Source organism: Bos indicus, chromosome 11, assembly GCF_029378745.1.
Source record: "Bos indicus isolate NIAB-ARS_2022 breed Sahiwal x Tharparkar chromosome 11, NIAB-ARS_B.indTharparkar_mat_pri_1.0, whole genome shotgun sequence".
In the NCBI taxonomy this organism is placed as follows: Eukaryota; Metazoa; Chordata; class Mammalia; order Artiodactyla; family Bovidae; genus Bos; species Bos indicus.
The window spans coordinates 48,111,218-48,132,218 of NC_091770.1; the positions used below are offsets into that span (position 1 = coordinate 48,111,218).

The 21,001-nt window shown below is 40.8% G+C and overlaps 1 protein-coding gene across 4 annotated transcripts in view; it reads right to left on the reverse strand.

Moving 5' to 3' along the window:
* KDM3A (lysine demethylase 3A) overlaps nucleotides 1-21,001 on the reverse strand; it is a 56,370-nt gene that overhangs the window by 13,595 nt on the left and 21,774 nt on the right. For 2 of the 4 annotated variants that reach the window (XM_070798796.1, XM_019970297.2), the window contains exons 9-19: nucleotides 19,975-20,025; nucleotides 19,633-19,796; nucleotides 17,186-17,703; nucleotides 13,301-13,505; nucleotides 10,303-10,517; nucleotides 7,076-7,228; nucleotides 6,842-6,937; nucleotides 6,100-6,227; nucleotides 4,570-4,765; nucleotides 3,166-3,338; nucleotides 2,489-2,725 (exon numbers count right to left, since the gene is read on the reverse strand). In XM_070798796.1, coding sequence (XP_070654897.1) covers nucleotides 2,489-2,725; nucleotides 3,166-3,338; nucleotides 4,570-4,765; nucleotides 6,100-6,227; nucleotides 6,842-6,937; nucleotides 7,076-7,228; nucleotides 10,303-10,517; nucleotides 13,301-13,505; nucleotides 17,186-17,703; nucleotides 19,633-19,796; nucleotides 19,975-20,025 — 2,136 coding nt within the window. The remainder of the gene's footprint in view (nucleotides 1-2,488; nucleotides 2,726-3,165; nucleotides 3,339-4,569; nucleotides 4,766-6,099; nucleotides 6,228-6,841; nucleotides 6,938-7,075; nucleotides 7,229-10,302; nucleotides 10,518-13,300; nucleotides 13,506-17,185; nucleotides 17,704-19,632; nucleotides 19,797-19,974; nucleotides 20,026-21,001) is intronic. The other 2 variants (XM_070798797.1, XM_019970301.2) reach the window with 1 other exon arrangement.

Consider the following 21,001-nt stretch of genomic DNA (forward strand, 5'->3'; position numbering starts at 1 on the left):
GAACAGCAACGCCATGGCTCAGGGCCAGGGACGTGCAGGAGAGACAAAGGCAGCGAGAATGCCCTGTCCGAGGCGGGTGTTGCCACTGGCCTGCAGCTTCTTGTTAATCAGCCAGGAACATGACCCTGAGATCGCCCAGTCTTTTGGTTACCCAAGATAGGCCAGAAGTCCTCATTTTCATGTGAAATAGCCTGACTAAAACATTAGCAACAAATTCAACTTTTAAAAACCATTATATGGAGATTCCTTAAAAAACTGGGAATAGAACTGCCTTATGATTCAGTAATCCCACTGCTGGGCATACACACCAAGGAAACCAGAATTGAAAGAGACACAGGTACCCCAATGTTCATCACAGCACTGTTTATAATAGCCAGGACATGGAAGCAACCTAGATGTCCATCATCAGATGAATGGATATGAAAGCTGTGGTACATATACACAATGGAGTATTACTCAGCCATTAAAAAGAATGCATTTGAGTCAGTTCTAATGAGGTGGATGAAACTGGAGCCTATTATACAAAGTGAAGTGAGCCAGAAAGAAAAACACCAATATAGTATACTAACGCATATATATGGAATTTAGAAAGATGGTAACAATAACCCTGTATACGAGACAGCAAAAGAGACACTGATGTATAGAACAGTCTTTTGGACTCTGTGGGAGAGGGAGAGGGTGGGATGATTTGGGAAAATGGCATTGAAACATGTATAATAATCATATATGAAACGAGTCACCAGTATAGGTTCGATGCACGATACTGGATGCTTGGGGCTGGTGCACTGGGACGACCCAGAGGGATGGTATGGGGAGGGAGGAGGGAGGAGGGTTCAGGATGGGGAACACATGTATACCTGTGGCAGATTCATTTTGATATATGGCAAAACCAATACAATATTGTAAAGTTAAAAAAAAAAAAAAAAACCCATTATGTAATCCTCAAAAAACCAAACAAGACCTACTGTACAGCTCAAGGGAACCCTGTTCAGTGCTCTGTGGTGACCTAAGTGGGAAGGAAATCTAAAAAAGTGGGGATATATTTATATGGCTATCCCAATGGGTCAGTGGCAAAGGATCTGTCTGCAATGCAGGAGATCTGGGTTTGATCCCTGGGTAGGGAAGATCCCCTGGAAAAGGAAACAGCAACCCACTCCAGTATCCTTGCCTGACAAATCCTATGGACAGAGGAGCCTGGCGGGCTACAGTCCATGGGGTCACCAAGAGTTGTACATGACTAAGAGACTAAAACAGGAGCATTATAGCCGATTCACTCTGTGTTAGTACAGTAGAAACTAACACAACAATGGAAAGCAACTAAACTCCAATAAAAGTTACCTACAATAAAAAAATCAAGCAAGTCATTATATAATCCAAACAAAACATGTCAGTGGACTGTATTCAGTGTGTCATTGTCATCATGAGAAAATCGTGTTAGTAAACAGGACTGAAAAAAAATTTTTTGTTGTTAAATACATACATTTTTCTATTTGGCAATTCCCAAGTCCTGGCCTTGCCCAAGAGCAAACTATTCCTTTAGCGAGGATTCTATTTGGTCCAGAAGAGAAGACAGAGATCCAGAAAACATAAACCAAAACAAGAATGCAAAGAAGCAGGTCCACAAAGCCAAGCATCATCACCTAAACTATCAACCAAAACTTCAGATGGAGCATCACTGCCCTTTAAAGCAGGCTCCCGCCTGGGAGACTACACACCAGTTCCAGGCTGACACTACATGGCTCAGGGCCACCTAAAATTGTCTTCAGCATAAGGTTATAATTCATGGAAGAGGGACACCTGATTTTTATCCTATTTTGTCTAATCCTCCAAACTTCATTAGCCTCAGTCATATACCCAATTCTCCAATTGACATTTATCACACAAGAATCACTGAGCCCAGAGAGCACTCATCAAAAATCCAAAGATGGGGCTTCCCTGGTGGTCCAGTGGTTAAGAATCTGCCAGGCAATGCAGAGGACATGGGTTCGATCTCTGGTCTGGGAAGATCCCACATGCTGTGGAGCAGCAAAGCCTGTGTGCCACGAATACCGAGTCCGAGCACTACAATACTGCAAGCCTGTGCTCTGCAACAAGAGAAGCCACCACAATGAGAAGCCTGCACACAACACCACAGAGCAGCCTCCACCTCTGCAATGGGAGAAAACCTGTGTGCAGCAATGAAGACCCATCACAGTCAAAAACAATAAAATAAAAAAATAAAAGATCCAAAGATGACTGGTTGGAAGCAATCAAAACCAAAACCTCATCAGAGAATACAGCTCAGGAATGTTTGTGGTAAGAAATAAGACTCACAGCCACACTCTGATTGCATTCACCCTAAACAATAAAGTACAAAAAAAAGAGATAAAGTGTATAGCACTTAAAATCCAGCAAGTGGGGAGGGGAGGGGCTGTGGGGTGAGGTTGTCAGAAGTCTACCAAAGGCACTGGGAAGGGGATGTGGTGGGGCTGGGCAAGAGGCCCCTTACCTGCCCTTGTTTCCAGCACTCCCTGAACACATTCCAGTTGCTCTTGTTGTTGGGATCTTGCAGGCAAAGCAGACGGTTATCACACAGCCAGTAGTGGGGAGTGTCAAAGCCCAGAATGCTGGGCTTGATGGTCAGTCCTTGGGGCCTCTTTGATAAATCAGAGCAGGTCTTATTTTGTACCAAAGAGGCAAAGATGTCATCAAGGATTTTTGGTGTATTCTTGAGTCCATTTTCTGTCTGAATTTGAAAAAGAACATAAGTCTTAAACATGTCATTCCCTACCATCAATAAACCCTATATTCCTATAACAGTAGGATGAGTACATATTACATACCCAGGGAAGAACCCAAGTCAGAACTCTCACAGAGGTAAGTCTTCTTCCTCTACCTGATATCACAACTCTCAGAAGTGGTACATAAAAAAGTGTACCCATCAGCCAAGAATTAGAATCAGCCCATCAGTGTACCCCAAAGCCCATAAGCCAAGAATTAGAAGCTGTGAAGCCCATCTGCCAATGATACAGCCTTTGTATCCATGAAGGAAGAAAGCAATGGACTCACATCCTTCTTTCTACTTTCTGTTTTAGTTTCTCTACTCTCTTCTACTCTGACTCTGTTCATCTTTATTGAGGGGGGCAGGGAGTGGAGGAGAGTATAAACAGTAAGACAAATACATACCTTTCCTGTAGAGGAATTCAAGAGATTTCGGAGGAAACCCGAACTGTTGTTGCTTACAGGTGTCAAAATTGTGCTGTTAAAGGTGTGGAGGACTGTGCTGGATTTGCACAAGGGGGGGAGGGGTGGAAGGCATTTGATTTCATTCTTTAAAATTGGCATCGCTGGTTGCTTTTCTAAAAAGGAAACCAAAAACATCCAGATGGAAAAGCATTCTGAAAGGCAGAGCCCTTACTAGTCTTCTATTAACAGAATTACTATGGAACCAGGAAACTTAAGAGGATAAATACTAATGATATTATTGATTTTGGTAAGGATTTCCAACTGCTATTTACATATATTATACATAGTATATATATATAAACATTCAATACCCAAAGTGATACTATGGTAAACTGTACTTTTTATTTGTTCCTGGTATGGAAAATACAACTGATTTTTGTAAATAACATTGTAACTATCAACCTTGATAGTATTTATAAATACAGATTCTCTTAGAATTTCACATGCGTAATTAGATTGTCCACAAATATCAACAGTTTTCTCTCTTTATTTCCAATCCTAACATCTTTTTGTTCACTTCACTGCAATAGCCAGGACTTCCAGTACAATGTTTAATGAAAGTCTGAAGACAGGAATCCTCGTCTCATGCCTGAACACAGAGGGAACAGCTTAAAAATTATTCAACTGATTAAAAAATTCAGTAATAATTTGACATGTTTGCTGTCAATTTATCGTAGAAACTCATTACATTAAGGATATTCCCTTCTGTTCCTAAGTTTTTTTGTTTTAAATATAAGCAGATTTTGAATTTTACTCTTTTTCTGTTATCTCCTCACATGACTTTTCCCCACTTTTTAAATGTTAAAACTGCAGCTGCACTTCTCAAGCCCTATTGGGTCACCCCGTGTTAAGTCCTTTATTTACTGTACTGAATTCTATTCAGTGAGATGTTTAATATCTCTGCGTGAAAGAAACTGATCTGCAATTTTTCTTTCTTGTAAAACAGCCAGAAAGCAGAATCACCTAAATTCTAAATACCTGATTTCCAAACCCATGCGCTTTATACTACAATCAAGCATCCTGAGACAACAGCATGGATGAGAAAAATAAAGTTGAAGACAGAGTGTTCCCATTTAGACAGAACAGGAAATATATACAAGGTAGAGATAGAAAGGCAAAAATTACTATTGAAACTAATAATTCTCAGCCCACCCTATTCTTGCCAAACAGAAGCTCAACAATGACTTCTATCACCAGCAAAAGTTCTCTCTGGGCTTGCAACTGTGTCAGGTCTCAGGTGACTACAGGGAACCCCTAACCCTCCACACTGCTTCTCCAAGTAACTGAGGTTTGCCAAGTCCCTCTGGGAACAGATCAAAGTTCTGGAAGGCAGGAAACACTCACCCTTGTTCTCCTTGTTGACATTGCCACTGGTTAGGTCTGCCAGCCAGTTCAAAGGAGACGTGCTGGCCGGACAGGCGGGTTTCACACTGCTGGCTGGTTTGGAGGCGGCCTCCCCACCCACAGTCACTGGCTCCAACCCCGAGGGATTCTGCGGGAGCATGGCACCGAGAGCTGCTTTTTCTCCAGTTAAGGAAGTCTGTGTTGAGTATAAAAGGAGAACTTGACACAGGCTGGAAAACTGCATTTTCTTATCTTTTCCCCTAACTGCTCACCAGTAGGAGAGAAATATCTGCAACAAAACCACCCAATAGCCCTGGAAATCATCACAGTTGCAGTAATCTTCCAATAATAGAACAGAACTGTGTAGTTTTGTGTAGAAGAGATTTTAATTTTTTAACTTTTAAGTATTACTAGAGAAAGTATAAGACGTGAAGGATGTAAATACAGCAAGATACAACCCCACTATTGTAGCAGCATCTCATATCATTCATAGTCCTATCACTCCATCCACCACGTTTCTTTACAATGCCCAGTTTGTTCCCATCACCCAAGTGTCATGAGTAAGCGCTCAAAAACCAGTGACTGAACAAGTAAATGAGGCAGTGTAGGAAATACAGCTGTGAATTCAGGAGGAGGTGGGAAAACGCAGAAAAAGGAAATGCTCTTTTGATTTAGTGTAGCGTAGGAAGCTTTAAAAAGTGATGAAGAGCCCTAACAAGAACTCAAAACATGAACCGAACATGAACAACAACAAAAACGACAAACAGAGCACACCACTTATTTTACTGGCATTATTATTCCTCTATTACTGATGAGGAAGCTAAAGCACATATACGTCAGTTCATCTGAGCCAGAGTTATGCAACTAGAAAGTAGCAGAAAAAGAATTCAAATTCAGTTCTGACTCCAACGATCAAAACTCTTCTACCAATGCTGCCTTCCACACCACAGCTTCATAAAAATGTAAAATAATTTCTGATTACTAAAAACAAGGAGTGAGGAAGAGTAAGGGGGGTAGATGTGATGACAGACATGAAGGAAATGTCACCATAAAGAGGCCTGTGAGCACCAAGGAAATGTACACATTTTTTAAATTGAGAGATACAGAAAGGATTGTTTCAGTATTATTTCCTTCAATTCTTTATATATTTATTACAGGTAAAATATATTTAGTAATTAAAAAATGTTAGGCTTTTCTGAAAAATTTTAACTGTGTAAAACTATAGTAAGTTTAAAAACCTATACAAATTTGATAGCAATTTATTAAGTAGACTGTAACAGAAAAGGTTTTGCTTTTTCAAGGAATGAAAATTAAAATCCTACTTAAAAGAGACTACAAATAAAGTCCACAAAAATAAATGTAAAACTTGAGAATGGGTCTATAAAGTGCCACATGAAACAGATGAAGCATTTCTTTCCACTGACAGTTCTACCCATGTTCCTTTCTAATATACTATAGAAATCCTCGGGTTATTGAAAACAGACAGACAACAATTAACAAGGATGGTGAATCCAGCATAAACAGTAATACCTGTTTTATGTCTTCCTTTGAGGCTGGTTTTGAAAAGAGTTTGAACTGCCTGTTTGAACAGGGACAATTTGCTTTTATTCCCCATTTTGCTCTTACAGAATGAACAATGTCTCCAACATCATAGAGGGCTAAAAAAAGGGCACAGGCAAACATCTGAACAAGAATATTAGGTACTTTCAACCTCAACATTACAAAGCAGAAGCTGGTATTTCTAACAAGATAACTTGTTTTAGCAGCACTTATTTTAGAGTGGGCTTCCCAGGTGGCGCTAGTGCTAAAGAACCCGCGTGCCAATGAAGGAGACAGAAGAGACGCGGGTTCAATCCCTGGGTCAGGAAGATCCCCTGGAGGAGGGCATGGTAACCCACTCCAGTATTCTTGCATTCTTGCCTAGAGAATCCCATGGACAGAGGAGCCTTGCAGGCTATAATCCATGGGGTTGCAAAGAGTAGGATAGGACTGAAGTGACTTGGCATGCGTTTTAGGGTGCTTACACTCCCTCCTTTCCATTCTAAGTATGCTTTCCCCTAAATGCGCCATTTTCTTTCCCTTTAAAGAACTATTCAGAAAGCCTTAATCAAAAACTTTGGGGGCATTATTTAACACACTTCTGGACAATTTATGGTACACACTAAAATAAAGATAGCAAGTAATTATATTACACAAAATAAAACCAAACTACCAGCCCCTATGAGCTAATCAAAACACAGGCAAAAGAAAATCATTGCACCCCATGAAATACCTTTTCCAGGAATGATCTGTGTAGGCATGAGGTTCTCTGGCTCATGTATTTGACTCTTCACACATCTCAGCCAATTGAAAGTCTTATAGGCAGCACCTGGAAAGAACTGATTTGTAGTTACTGCTCTTTATGGACTCTGGCCCCACAAGTTTCAGAAATCCATCACCCGCCCATCAGTGAGAGGCTTAACTTAAGAGTAGAAGGGGCTGGGAGAAGAATGAAGTCAGCTCTCACCTTGTTGGCAGTTTTTCCTCTTCATCCGATAGCAGTCCACACACACTCCAAACCCACACCTGGGACACACCCAGTGCAGGTTGAAGATGGTGGTGTCACACACGTCACACATTTCCCGCACACCTTTGACGGCTCGCTTCCAAGCAACCTGTCCTACGAAAATCAATAAGCCACTTAGTCTTGGGAAGGAGAGGGCCCCCAAAATAAAACATGAAGGGGGAAGGAGTTCGTGCCATTACCCCCTCTCACTGGAGCTCCTGGTAACTGTTTAGCCTCCAGAGCCCACCCCAAGCCCCCGCCCCAGGCATGACGCTCTCCTGGACTCCTCCAGCATTCCCATCAGCTCATATCTGCACTCCAGACTCGGGCCTCTCTGTACATGGCACACAGTCAAGGGCAATTTTGCTTCCCTTGAGGAGCAACAAAATTAAAAGACGCTGTTCCTTAGAAGAAAAGCTATGACAAACCTAGATAGTGTATTTAAAAAAGAGACATCACTTTGCCAAAAAAGGCCCATCTAGTCAAAGCTATGTTTTTTTCCAGTAGTCAGGCATGGATGTGACAGCTGGACATAAAGAAGGCTGAGGGCCGAAGAACTGATACTTTTGAACTATGGTGATGAAGAAGACTCTTGCAATCTCTTGGACAGCTAGGAGATCAAACTAATCAATCCTAAAGGAAATTAACTCTGAATATTCATTGGAAGTACTGATGCTGAAGCTGAAGCTCTACTACTTTGGCCACCTAATACGAAGAGCCAACTCATTGGAAAAGACTCTGAGGCTGGGAAAGAGTGAAGGGAAAATGAGAAAGGATGGCAGAAGATGAGACGGTTAGATAGCATTGCTGACTTAACGGACATGAATCTGAGCAAACTCCAGGAGACAGTAAAGGACAGGGAAGGCGGTGTGCTGCAGTCCGTGGGGTTACAAAGAGTCAGACACGACTCAGCAACAGAACAACGAGGAGATTAAACTTCATGCAAGCAGAATTCCTGCTCAGATCTCTACTTCCACCCCACCCTCCAAGGAGTTCTGCACACTACTGGTGCGTAGGAAGTCCTGCTGAGTAAGTCAATGAAGAAAGCAGCACTGGTTATGCAAGTTGGGGTTTAGACACAGGTATCAGAGAGCAGTGGTTCCTCACCTTTTGGGTCATGAGACCCTCTGAGACTATAAAGGCAGCACAGACCTCGCTTTCTTCAAAGAAACAACATTTCATTCAAATCCACAAACCCAACCTTCAGTGCAGAGTGTCTGGTTATTCACAGATGCCCCAAAACCTCTCAGACTGCTCATTAAAAACCCTCCGGGTGCTTAGGGAACCTGGAGGGAGCAGCCCATTAACTAGCAAAGGTACAACGGTCCAAAGTTGGTTCCTTCACAGACCAGAGACAGAAACTCAATTTTGCTAGAGCCAGGAGTGATGTGGGACCCCCAGGACCGACTCACACTAACCAAATAGTCAACAGATGGAGGCATAACCTAGACTTCTACAAAGTAGCATCTTCTGTTCCAGTGGTCAAGCTCTTGAGAACTGGAGGGAGGGGCCTTCCCCGCGATGGAGGAGTGCCAAATACAGCATCAGAAAGCTTCAAGAAGTAGGAACAAAGGGAGGACATTTCCCTGGGACACAGAAAAGCCCAATGTCTCGATCAGAAGATCATTGTCTCTCTCTCTCTCCTGAACAAGACAGGATCAATACTGTCACATTTGTGTTCTAAAGAGAACATACATCTTTTTCTAATCCCGTCAGTGGTGACTTTTTTTCTTCAGACTGACCATAAAACACGTGACTAACTTCAGTTTGCTTCAAAGTAATCCAACACTGAGTGAACCTCCGTCATTTTATTACAATGTGAAAGTTCAGTGCATAATACATAGACCTTCAGGCATTTTACAGACAAGATTTTATGAACTTCACCTTGGTCACTGGATTAGACTATTTTATTACAGAGTAGTCTTAGACCTCTTAGCCATCTATTCAATGATTGTCATTGAAAAGACAGAATAAATGTTTGAAGGCTGGGACCTGCTTCCTAACCTCAGGAGCAGAGGGTACCATCTCACCCCCCTCTCTAGGAACACCTTGTGGTAGCATCCTTCAGGATCACTCACAGAGAGTTCCTCTCTCCAACTGACCAGCTTGTCACAGAGGAAATGAAGAGGAACAGGACAATCAAGAAGGAAAGGCTAATCACATATACATCTTTAAGGACCAAGTTTCTTAATTATGCTCTTAAAAAGACAACTGTAGTTTTTTTGGATTGGAAAAATAAAAATCCACATTTTTCAGACAACTTAACAGTAGCCCTGCTGATTCAGGAAGCTACTAATATATTTCAAAGAAGTGTTTTTACTTTCCAATCACTCATATACCACCTATAGATCAGTTACTTAAGAATTCTTTAAATATTCTTTTACTTAAAGTATGTAAGAAGAAAACTTTCGTATCTTTACTGAAAATGAAACACCAGAGTCACTTGTCCTAAATGTAAGATCACAGGAGATTCTTGACTTATCAGGGTCTCTATTGCCCAAGAGAACAGAGTGATTCTAAAGCTGCTTTTCAATTCAGTAGGACTTCAGCTGCCTGTAGAGTTTACAATGCCACTCCCCACCTAGCGCTGAACTTCCACTCCTGGGAATGCCCCAGTTTCCATTCCCTGAACTCTGAGATACAAGAATAATCAAACTTATCTAATATATTATTTTGGTGCTTAAACTAGCTTCAGTTAGTTCCTGGAACCAATGATAAAAATTCTTAACACTGGTATGTACAGATGCTTATATTGAAACATATATGGTTATACAAAGTCTGAAAAGATACCTACTAGAGGAATGAAAAGGCTTCACTTTTTACTTTGAACCATTTGTAGAAGACACAATGATGGAACAAAGTGTGAGACTGTCTCACCCCTTAAGGTGAGCCCATACTGTTGGTAACGCTGTGCAAATTCCACCACCATCTCTCTTTAGCTTTCTTAACAAAAAAGGAGTTCCACTCCTTTAGTAAACAACCTAAACAACCTCCAAAGAGAGGTAACTGACTCTAATTAAATCAACAGGCAGAATCTGTCACAAGGAAAAAAAGGCAACCTCAGTATACCAAAGTCGTCTAAACTTCTAGGTGAAAATGAAACCCACACATTATTTGGACTTAGGTATCATTTAGGGATGAAAGTCAAGTTGGACTCAAAAATCCTATCCCCTAAGAGGTGCTCTTACTGTGTGGCTCAATAGTTGACATAGCTTCCTTTTCAGAAATCACCATTTGACAGAAGTGGTCTCCAATGTTGGCCAGGATATACTTTGCTGTGTCCAAATCAGTCCCCACAACATTTCTGGTTAAAGGCAACCACAAGCCAATTGCTTCACTGTCATACTTGTTTGGTGTTAAGAAGCCTTCTACCCGCAATACACCATGTTTGTTGAACTGTAACCTAGAAGAAGTGAAAGGAAGAAAGAAAAAAAAAAAAAAGCATGTTACATATATAAAATATTGATTTACACCTTGTTGTTACTATTTAAATATTTAAATCAACCCCATTTCCTTCCCAGCTTTCTATAATCTCCATGGCTAGTAACAGCCAATTTGCTATGTAGCAGCATCAGTATAAAGATTTTCCCTCAAAAAGACATGAAGGACTGGAGGGGAGAGGAGGTGTGCTTTACATTCCAACCAGTTATCTAATCCTGTCACCTCCAGGCACAGCTACTGAACCTGCTTGATGTGGATGGAAGTTAATAGCAAGAACAATCACAAGATGTCACAGAAGTAAACTGACAACAAACAGAAGGTGATATAAAAACCTGATCAGATCTGAATATAACAACTGCTAAAAGATTAATGCTCAGCAGAGGAAGGCTAACCCTAGATATCACTGAAGCCAAAACCACATGAATTCATGAGGTATTCAGAATCCTTAGAATTCTAGCTGTAAATTACCATGCAAGATTCTGGAATAAGAGGCAGTGTTATGATGGGGCTTGGTACCTAGGAAGGTGGAGCCAAAAGCTGAGTATTTTCTCAACATTCTCTTTCTAATACATCTTTGACATCTATCATGTTTTTTCCTAGGTTGTGTAGTAGTCTGGGATTTATTAGAAGACTTCATGTTAAGAGACAGTAATTAAGCTTGGCCTTGCAAGAACAGGTAGATATTACGTAACAGATGGCATGTCAAAGAAACGCTATTTCATATAAAGGCAAGAAAAATGCAGGGACCGCAATTTCTTTGCTAGTCATTGGGCAGTTGCCAAAATTTTTTGAGCCCATGAGATGCACGAAATTGTGCCTTAGGAAAATCATTTGTCCAGAACTGGAAGCCCATGGGGAATTGCATTAACAGATGCAAACGTATTTCTAGGAGCCCACAGTTTTTAACTGACATTCCAAATGAGAGCTAGTCATAATTCTAAAAAATAAATTTGGAAGACATTTCAAATGGGGAGGAGACGGTAAACAGGATATGGCAACTGAACTTCACCATGACCCTCCCCTCCCCTATTTCATCTGCAGAACATAATGGAAAACAAACCTGATGGTACTTATGACAGTATCGATCATCACTGTAAACGTCAGGGGGAAAACGCTCTATTTTTAAAATTTTAACATTCTTTTTACCAAAGAAGTGAGTTTGTTCCACACTGGCTTCTCTTAACACTTATCACAGTTCTAATGCTACACACACTTTACTGTGGTGCTTTTGCAATTTACTCAGGAATGAATAGGACAAACTACCTACCATCTAAAATAACTCTTGTTCATTAAATAACCTTCAATCTGAAAGTTACCAGCACAGACAAAATGATCTAAAATGCTTGTGCATTTAATTCAGTTCATCAGCAATCTTGAATCTTGATAAAACTAAATGGGGAGAGATAGGAAGAAATTAAAAGCAACACTTCTGTTTATGATTAGAGTTAGTTGAGCCTGAAATTCTACCTAGATTTCTGAGAAAATGTATCATATCTAAAAGCTCATCTATACCCAGAACAACACTGCTCATTTATATATCAAAAAGACCAGAAGGCTACCTTTCTCTTCACTCAGGATGGAAGAATTTGAAGAAAATTAAATTTGACTTTAAAATAAAAAAAGCAATGCAAAAATGAAAGCTTTTGCCTATAAAAGTAGAAAGAATTTTTTTAAAGATACACCTCCTTCCTGCTGGCATAGAGACAGAATGCTCAAAAGCTGCCAGGGGGCATGGATGCAGGCGCAATATTCCTCCAGGGCAATGTAGCAGAATTCACGTATCAAAGCCTTAAAACACACACCTTCTGACCCAGTAAGGACACTTCCAGTCTCATCCAAAGTAAATAATCAGAGAGATGGACAACAGATGATCATCTCTGTATTTAGTGGCAAAAAATACACAATAATCTGAATACCAACAAGGGAATAGGTTAAGTCCATTTTCAAACATCATTATTCTGGGTTCTTTCATAGTTATTCAAAAGTATTTGCTGAAAAAAGTATGATCGGATTTCCCTAGTGGCACAGCAGATAGGAACCTGCCTGCCAATGCAAGGGATGCAGGTGTGATCTCTCATCTGGGAAGATTCCAGGTGCCTCGGAACAACTAAAGTCCATGAGTCACAACTGCTGAGCCCACTTGCTGCAACTACTGAGTCTTAAGCCTTAGAGCCTGTGCTCTGCAACAAGAGGCCAGCGCAAGGAGAAGCCCGTGCACCACAACAAAGAGTAGCTCCTGCTCGCTGTGACTAGAGAAAGCCCGCATGCAGCAATGAAGACCTAGTAGAACCAAAAATAAAAATAAATAATTTTTTTAACAAGTCAACACGATCAAGTGGTTCCTATTACGTACTGGGAAAGTACATATTGGGGAAAGTAAGATTCAAAGTATTTACACAACAAGTAGGTATGCTTGAATATATTCTATAACCACATAAACACTAAGATGGCTGAAAAGTTAACAGTAGTCATTTGTGTGGTGGTTTTTTAGAACCTTCAGAATTTTTCTGTATTTGTTATTTCTAAAATCAGAAGTTTGTATTTTCAAGCTTCTTGCTTTAAAAAAAAAACTGAAAAGGAGTATGAGTAGGAAATACCATGTAATAAGATCGAGACTCCTAAATCTACAGATCGGAAGTATCATCTCTAGCTTTTCCCAGTTTTAGACTTACTGTTGATAGAAGAGGAAGGAGAAAAGCACATTAAAGGGCTCAGAGTACCTCAGGTTTCCCCCACAGGCCTCACCTCCTGAAGTGAAAGAAGCGGCAGAACACAGGCGAGTCTTTCTGCTGCTCCTTGTCCTTGCGCAGGCTGTCCAGGCGGCACTCACGGCACTTGGGCAGCTGTGCCACGATGTTCACACAGGAGTCGTCCTGGACAAAGGCCTCGCCACTCTGCTGCAGCTTCTTGAGTTTGGCTGGGTCTGTCAAGACTGACTTCCGAGATGGGGCTAGAAAAAAAAAATGAAGGAAATGGCATGTCAGATTTTTTAAAAAATCACATCAATCTTTGACTGAATACTCAAAAGGTCAGATTTCCCAAAGGGAGAACTCATCATCTCAATTACTGGTTCAACTGTAATTTCCGAAAATGGCTGAAGACAACTATCGGAACAATTGGAAGTTTTATTCTCTTTAAAATGCTTCTCATTTGGTGAATCCATTTGGCAACATAAAACCCCAGACTCACAATTCCAAGGTAATGCATACTTGTATTCACAACCCTAGATAAGATAAACGTTTTGGGGCTTTATCTGGTAGTTCAGTGGTTAGGAATCCACCTTCCAATGCAAGGGATGCAGGTTCGATCCCTGCTTGGGGAACTAAAATCCCACATGCCCCAGGGCAACGATGCGGTGCGCTGCAAACTGCAGAGTCTACACGCTCTGGAGCCCATGTGTGACAACTAAGATCCGAGGAAGCCAAAAATAAATAAAAATATGTAAATAATTTTTTAAAAAGCCCAAAACAGATAAACATTGCAGGCAGACTTCTCCAAAGCAGACACTTAACTCAAACTCACTGCAAACTTAACAATACACAGGGATAGGTTTATCTCAATAGAGGACCACGTGGAAACCAATTCTGTCAGTTTTTACACTCAAAAAAGACTGGCTTAAGAGGTGCTTTCTAAAGCATTCTGCAAAGCTAACCATTCCAAACATAACAAAACACCCCCCCCCCCCCCCCCCCAGTCTATAAGTTATTTCCTAAGTGCTTCCAAGAGCACTGACCCCTGCCCCTCAAACAATCTTAAATTTCCTTCACACATACTTTCCATTCAAGATTAAGAGCCTTGGCTAAAGACAGAATTTCGATTCTAAGTAAATGCATGTTTAAGTTTCAACTTAAAAGCTGGGGAACTTGAATGGAAATGCAACATAGTTTCTAAAGGGAGAAAAAAGTAGAGACCTAATTTTAAAGAGCAACCACTCTGTTAGGGGAAATAACACAGAAGGGAATCTATTTCTAAGTCAAGAGCGTTTGGGCACGCAGTGAGCCCTCTGCATCTGTGGGTTCAACCAACAATGGATTGAAAATACTATACAGGGACTTCCCTGGTGGTCCAGTGGTTAAAACTCTGCATTTTCAATGCAGGGAGTATGGGTCCAATCTACAACCAAAAATTTTTTTAAAAAATGAAAAGAAAACACTACACAATCTGTGGCTGGTTGCATCTGCAAATACAGAACCCCAGTGTCAGATGGGGAAGGCTGACAGTAGGGGACTTGTGTATTTGCAGATTTTTGGTATCTGCAGGAATCCTGGAACCGATCCCTCTTGGATACTGAAGAATAACTGTATTTCATATAAAACCAACAGAAAAGACCTTACCTTGGGGTCCAAGGGAACTGAGAAAAGGAAAGTAGATTCTTAAGCAAACAAAAAACAAAAACACAACTTTGGGAGAACCACCCGAGAGATGGGTGGGAGACGCTGCTAAGAGGTCTTGAAGGAAACTAGAAGTAAGACCTCAAACCAAAGGTGGTTTTAAATAAAATAAGCATCTTTAATAAATCACCTTTGATGTGTCCTGATGTTCTCTCTCTTTTAAAGCAGGACTAGAGCACACCTTAAAACGCTAAATGGATGCCGTCAGGCCCCAACTCCTTAAACATTGTTATTCAGTAAAAGAGAAGGTAAAGTAAGGTAAAGTCAGAAAGGAGAGAAAATAAAGTAATCAGTAGTTTAAAATTCCATCCTGATACTGAAAACACATCACCCTTTGAATGGGACCAGATTTTCCCAAGCTGAGTCCAGAGATTATCTTAACAACTGTCTTGCCTGGGCTTAAAAGAGGAAATATCTAGAAATAAGCAAGTTGAATTATCTAAAGTTAGCTCTGTATTGAGGAGTGCAGCAGTTGATCTCTCATCAATGATTCTCTTAACTCAGAACCAAAAGCAATACTGACTTCTGAGAAGCCATGCATCTACCAAATAGAAAAAAGGGTGGCTGTTCAACTCCAGCTTGTTTTTGTTTTCGAACCCCTAAGTAAGGTCACACAGTGGAGCAGCAGTGTCCAGTGGAGTCTTTCCAAATCCACAAGCAATACTGGTGGAAACAGTAGAGATCTCGGTAGGTTTCTAATCACACTGCCTTACTCCTCAGCCAGAAGTCCCAGTAGACAGCACACAGCAGGATGTGACAAGGCCTCTCATTTCCCTCAAAATCATTTTAGTTGGAACAGAGTTGCACAACATATTAAGCAAGACAAAGGTGGACTCTGAAACTCACTTCTATATCTATAATGTGTTTACTGGTCTAGAACTTTTACTGCTTCTTCACATAATATGAAAATACTTTGCCTTAAAAACTAGCTGAATGTGAAGGCTGGTGACTCAAAAAGAGTAAAGAAATAGAACAGGGACATGGTCATGAATATTCACTTTCTTGGGGAGTTACATAACTTCTGAGGAACAGTATAATCTTATGCAATTAATTTTATGCAAATTACCAGCTATATCAACTTAAACCTCAAGAATGAAGAAGCTGGGTTAGAAGATTTACTCAGCAAAGAAAGTTCTTTTCCAACTCCTCCAACTCTACTTCAGGAAGACCCCCAGTCAAATCCACCCATCCTGCCCTCTAGTTTCAGAGCCCTGCAGGAAGAGCTAGAGTGTGGGATTATCCATTTGTTACTTATCCAAATGAACAGCATTTTTATTAACTGTTTTTCAAGTTTTTTTATACCCAGTTGACATCTATCAAATCTATTTTTAAACTGAACCTTTTGACATACTGGAGCCATTTAGCTCTGTTAATTCTAATAAGAGAGCTTCTAATAACTCCCATCACTGAAATGCATCCTCAACTTATAAGTATCATGAAATACAATGTACCATTATCTCTATATGAAGAGCACTGAGTTCTAAATTGTGCATGCAAAGGGACTTCCCTGGCACTCCAGTGGTTGGGACTCTGCTTCCACTGCAAGGGGTATGGGTTCAATCCCTTGTTGGGGAACTAAGATCCCACATGCTGTGTGGTGTGGCCAAAAAACTTAAAAACAAACAAACAAAAATCACGGGTGAAGCAGGACCTTCCCTTAAGCAAAGAGGGGAGTCCTAAGTTAGCACTGTCCGCTACATTCTTTAACTAAAAATCTCTTTGCTAGATAGAGGTGGTGATGCAATTCCCTTTTTTAAAAAACTTCAAGTCTGAACTATCCCTGTGTGAGCATAAAACTTTAATCACTTCCTTCTCTCCAACATAGATGTTACAGAAAAATCAGTTACAGGATGACGATAAAGCAAGCAGATCACTTTAGATTTTTTTTCAAAATTTTCTTACAACCAAAAACTGGGACCCACCTAAGTCATATGGTAAATGCATATACGGGTATCCCTGCAGCCTTTAAAACGCTGACAGACATCTACAACTAATGCGCTGGGTAAAACTGGTGGTTCGAACCCATGTGTCTCACAGCTCATCTGTGTTTCCATATACATAGAACCAATTTCACCAAAATATGAACAGTATCACTTCTCAGATTTAGGGGTTTTACTTTCTTCTTTGAGTTTTTTCTACCATCATTTTCCTATTATTTTCTCATAAGGTAAGAAGAAGATAATGTATGTACTGACAACCATCTTACCTTTTACCAATAAACATATGCAGAAACACTCACCATTCTGGAATTTATTGTTGCTTCTTGTACAGCAGCTTTCAGGATCTACTTTTGCTGAAGATGACTTTATATTCTGTGACTGGCAGCCTAAAGTTGAAGGTTCTCCCCTTTTTTCTATGCAACTATCAGGACTGTTACTATTGACAGCTGCTTTCTCTTCTGGCTTCTTTGAAAGGACATCAGATGTGGAAGGTGCATGTTCGAAATGCTTCTGCAGTTCAGGAGTGTTGGTGATTTCCAATTCTGCCACAGAAGCCACCTTTATTGGTATGCACTCCTTAGGAGGATCAGTCGATGTTGGAGGAAGAGATTCCACACTGCTTTCCTCTTCAGTGCTGGTCTTCAGCTGGGAACAGCTTTCCTTTGGTTCATTCAGGGTTTTTAAGTCTCCAGTTCCAATCTGAGAGGACTTTGAAGAGAGCAAATCTACTTTGCAGGCAACATCTGGTTTTGTTCTCAGTATTTCAGGCTTTGTATTTAGACAGGAAGAAAGTTCTGGTAAAATCTGTTTATGACATCTGAAAAAGATTAATATGGAAAACTAGCATCTAGGCCTCTTTCATCTCTTCCCTACCTTCCAAAAATAATTGCTTGCTTTCCTAAAGTAGACAGTATGAAAGAGAAAAGAAAACTGCTTATATCAGAGAATTCAGGATAGATTTCTGTGGGCTGGAGTTAAAAGTAATCAGTCAATGGCTAGGAAAAAATATCTTAAGACATTAAGAAAAACACAACCCTAAATTCTATCTGCGTGTTCTCATAGTTAACTACTTCATGTTAGTTCTATTTCTCATAGCAAAATGAACCTTAGCTTTCCCTCAAAACAGAATATCACATGAAACCAAAATCACCAGTAGCATAAAACTCCGTCTATGAACATGTTACCAGCCTAGCACTGGACAATCTCATGCTTGTTTGGTCAGTGATCAGGACCCGAAGCAAAGAGAAGAGCCAGCTGATGACGTGCTTGTTCACAGAACCATCTGGTACCCTCTCCACCCCTAATAGGGGTTTATCCTTCAAGAAGTTTTGTTTCTCTGAAATTCGTCATAAAGTTCTTTCTTCAGCAGAACGCAAAGTCCTTTTTCCCTCTTACACTAGTCTTCCTGCCTCTACCAAAGGATCTCATCCTGGAGAAGTTCTCATTGACGCACTCATGTTGAGTTGCTCAGTTGTGTCTGATTCTTTGTGACCCCAAAAAACTGTAGCCCACCAGACTCCTCTGTCCATGGGATTCTCCAGGCAGGAATACTGGAGTGGTTTGCCATTCCCTTCTCCAGGGATTCTTCCCAACCCAGAGATCAAACCCAAGTCTCCTGTATCAGCAGGCAGATTCTTTACCATTGAGCCACCTGGGAAGCACTCATACTAGATATCTTTGTTTGGGTACCACAAACTTCTTACTGTTACCTCTTTCAACTCTGAATAAACAACCTCCCCCGACCCTGCCCTTTCTCTGACTGTTCCATGGTCATCCTCTAAGCTCCCTCCCTGGCAGCCTGCTGTCCTCCCCCGTGAACTGGTGTGCTCATGCACTCTCCCATTTACTACAGTGGTCTTCCAAGCCTACCTTTCTACACCAGTTTCTGAGCCCTATCTTAGGTCTTTACAACTGCTTACACAGGCCACTATCCCTCCTAAAAAAGATCCTTCTCTTAAAACTCATCTCTCCATTAATCTTGTGGCCACTTTAAATTTCTGATTAGATTTTACATTTCTTATTCCACTATCTTCTGTAAATAAGTAACTGTAAGTCATAACTACTGCTTCCTTGATTTGTCTTACTATTTTCTCTACTGCTACATCTCTCAGCTATAGTTGAGGTCCAGGCTGATGAAGCTCATTCACTGGAACCCTGTCTCCCTCTACCCCACACTCCCATGGATCTCAGTCTTCCACATACAACCAACTGGCTCCCCTTTCCTTGAAAAGTGGACATCTATTCTCCAGCTGTTTGTAGTATTTCAGTAGACCATTCTCTCTACTATACAAAGTCAAGAAGGCTCCTCTTTCCTCACACCCCCTTTTCTTTTCTGTGACCTGTTTTATGTAGGTCTGTATGCCAACTACACGTATCACCTCTGAAGGCATATGACCAATTTGAAACTAACCTCCCCTGACAACCTGAGATACACTGAATGGCAGGTCATTACATCAAATTTTCACTGCACTAACACTCTCTAAACACTGAATGTAGGGTCAATCTTGCCACGCGAGCAATGTCAGCTCAGACAGAAAGAACCATAGCTAAAATAACCCTTCTATATTATGATTAAACATCAGTATGGGCTTCCCTGGTGGTACTAGTGGTAAAAGAATCTGCCCGCCAACGCAGGAGATGTAAGAGATGCAGGTTCGATCCCTGGGTTGAGAAGATTCCCTGGAGGAGGAAATGGCAACCTGTTCCAGTGGGTTGCAAGATTAAACATCTTTAACTTCTGACTCACCCCTGAGGGATTTTTGCTCCGAGGTTCGGTGGAGAGTTGGCGGCTTGGGGAGTGCTCTGCTGTCTCGGGTCCTTACTTGGCGGAGTAGCTGCAGTACAGCCAAGCAGTATCTCCTTAAAAACTGTTGTGGGAACAGACTGTACAGGACACACACTGGGAGAGGCCTAAAAGATATCAAAGCAAGCAGATGTTAACAGGGAAGCCCCTAGTGCAGAATTACAAAATGCTTGCAAGATTCAAATTTATTTGCTTGGTTTAGTAGTCAACAAACACAATACCACCACCAAATAAAAAGAAAAGAACAGGAGAACAATGAATAAACCACAAATTAAGGACTTATACCTGAGGGCTATCAAATAAGTCACTCCAGCTTTTCACAAAACTTGAGTCTTCCTAGAAAAGACCACAGTTGATCTTTTACAGACCTTTGAATACCAGGAAAACACAGCCATGTGGCAATTACTTGACTAGTGCAAGGCACAGAAGTGAGCTTTTTATCGACTGTCTTCAAATGGTGGCAGCTTCACATGCATTCAGTTCAGCGTTACTGAGTGCCCACCGCGCACTTACTGCGAGGACTGGCAGGAGACCAGACCACATAGGGCTCTTGCAGGCAGTGGAGCCTACTTGGTACCACATAAGCCTTTACAATGCAATAAAGGTTGAGGACATGGTTCTTGCTTGTAAGTGGCTCATCAAGGCACAAACGTCATCCCAAGCTGCAAAAAATACCAAGTCATGACAGGCCTGTGGGACAAAGTTAAGACACTTGTCCCCTTCCCTTTTTGTGTACTTTTACCTTTACAAAAATATGAGTGACAGACCAACTTCTTCCCAGTTTATACTATCCAAAAAAATAAAACTTCCCATCATGGAAAGAGAAGGAAGAGATTAAACTCAACTTCAGACAACTGAACATTCTATGGCTAAACCAGGTGAAATCCACAGACCAGTTTCACCAGCCTCTTTACATGTGTGTAAATTTAAAGTCACTTGTCCTTTTCATTCATTATCTCTTTTAATGACCTTTACATTCACTTTACCACCAGATCTAAACTTGTAGAATCTTTTAAGTGTCTTCATCTTCTAGTTACTAACTCCTAAAATATGATGTAGAACTTCTCTTAAGTAAGTTTTTAAAACCAGTTTTTAAACCTCACAATTCTGAATGTAAACCATGTAGCCTACATGTGAATCTTCTTTGCAGACATTTACTTTGATGGCCTTGAAAATACTGTCTATGTTAAATAAAAACATCTGAAAAATAAGAATTTACTTAATCAACATTAAAGTTCTGGCACAGCTTTCCACTATTTCACGGTGCCAAGTTATCTGATCATGTATTACACTATGTGAGCTCAGTTTTGGT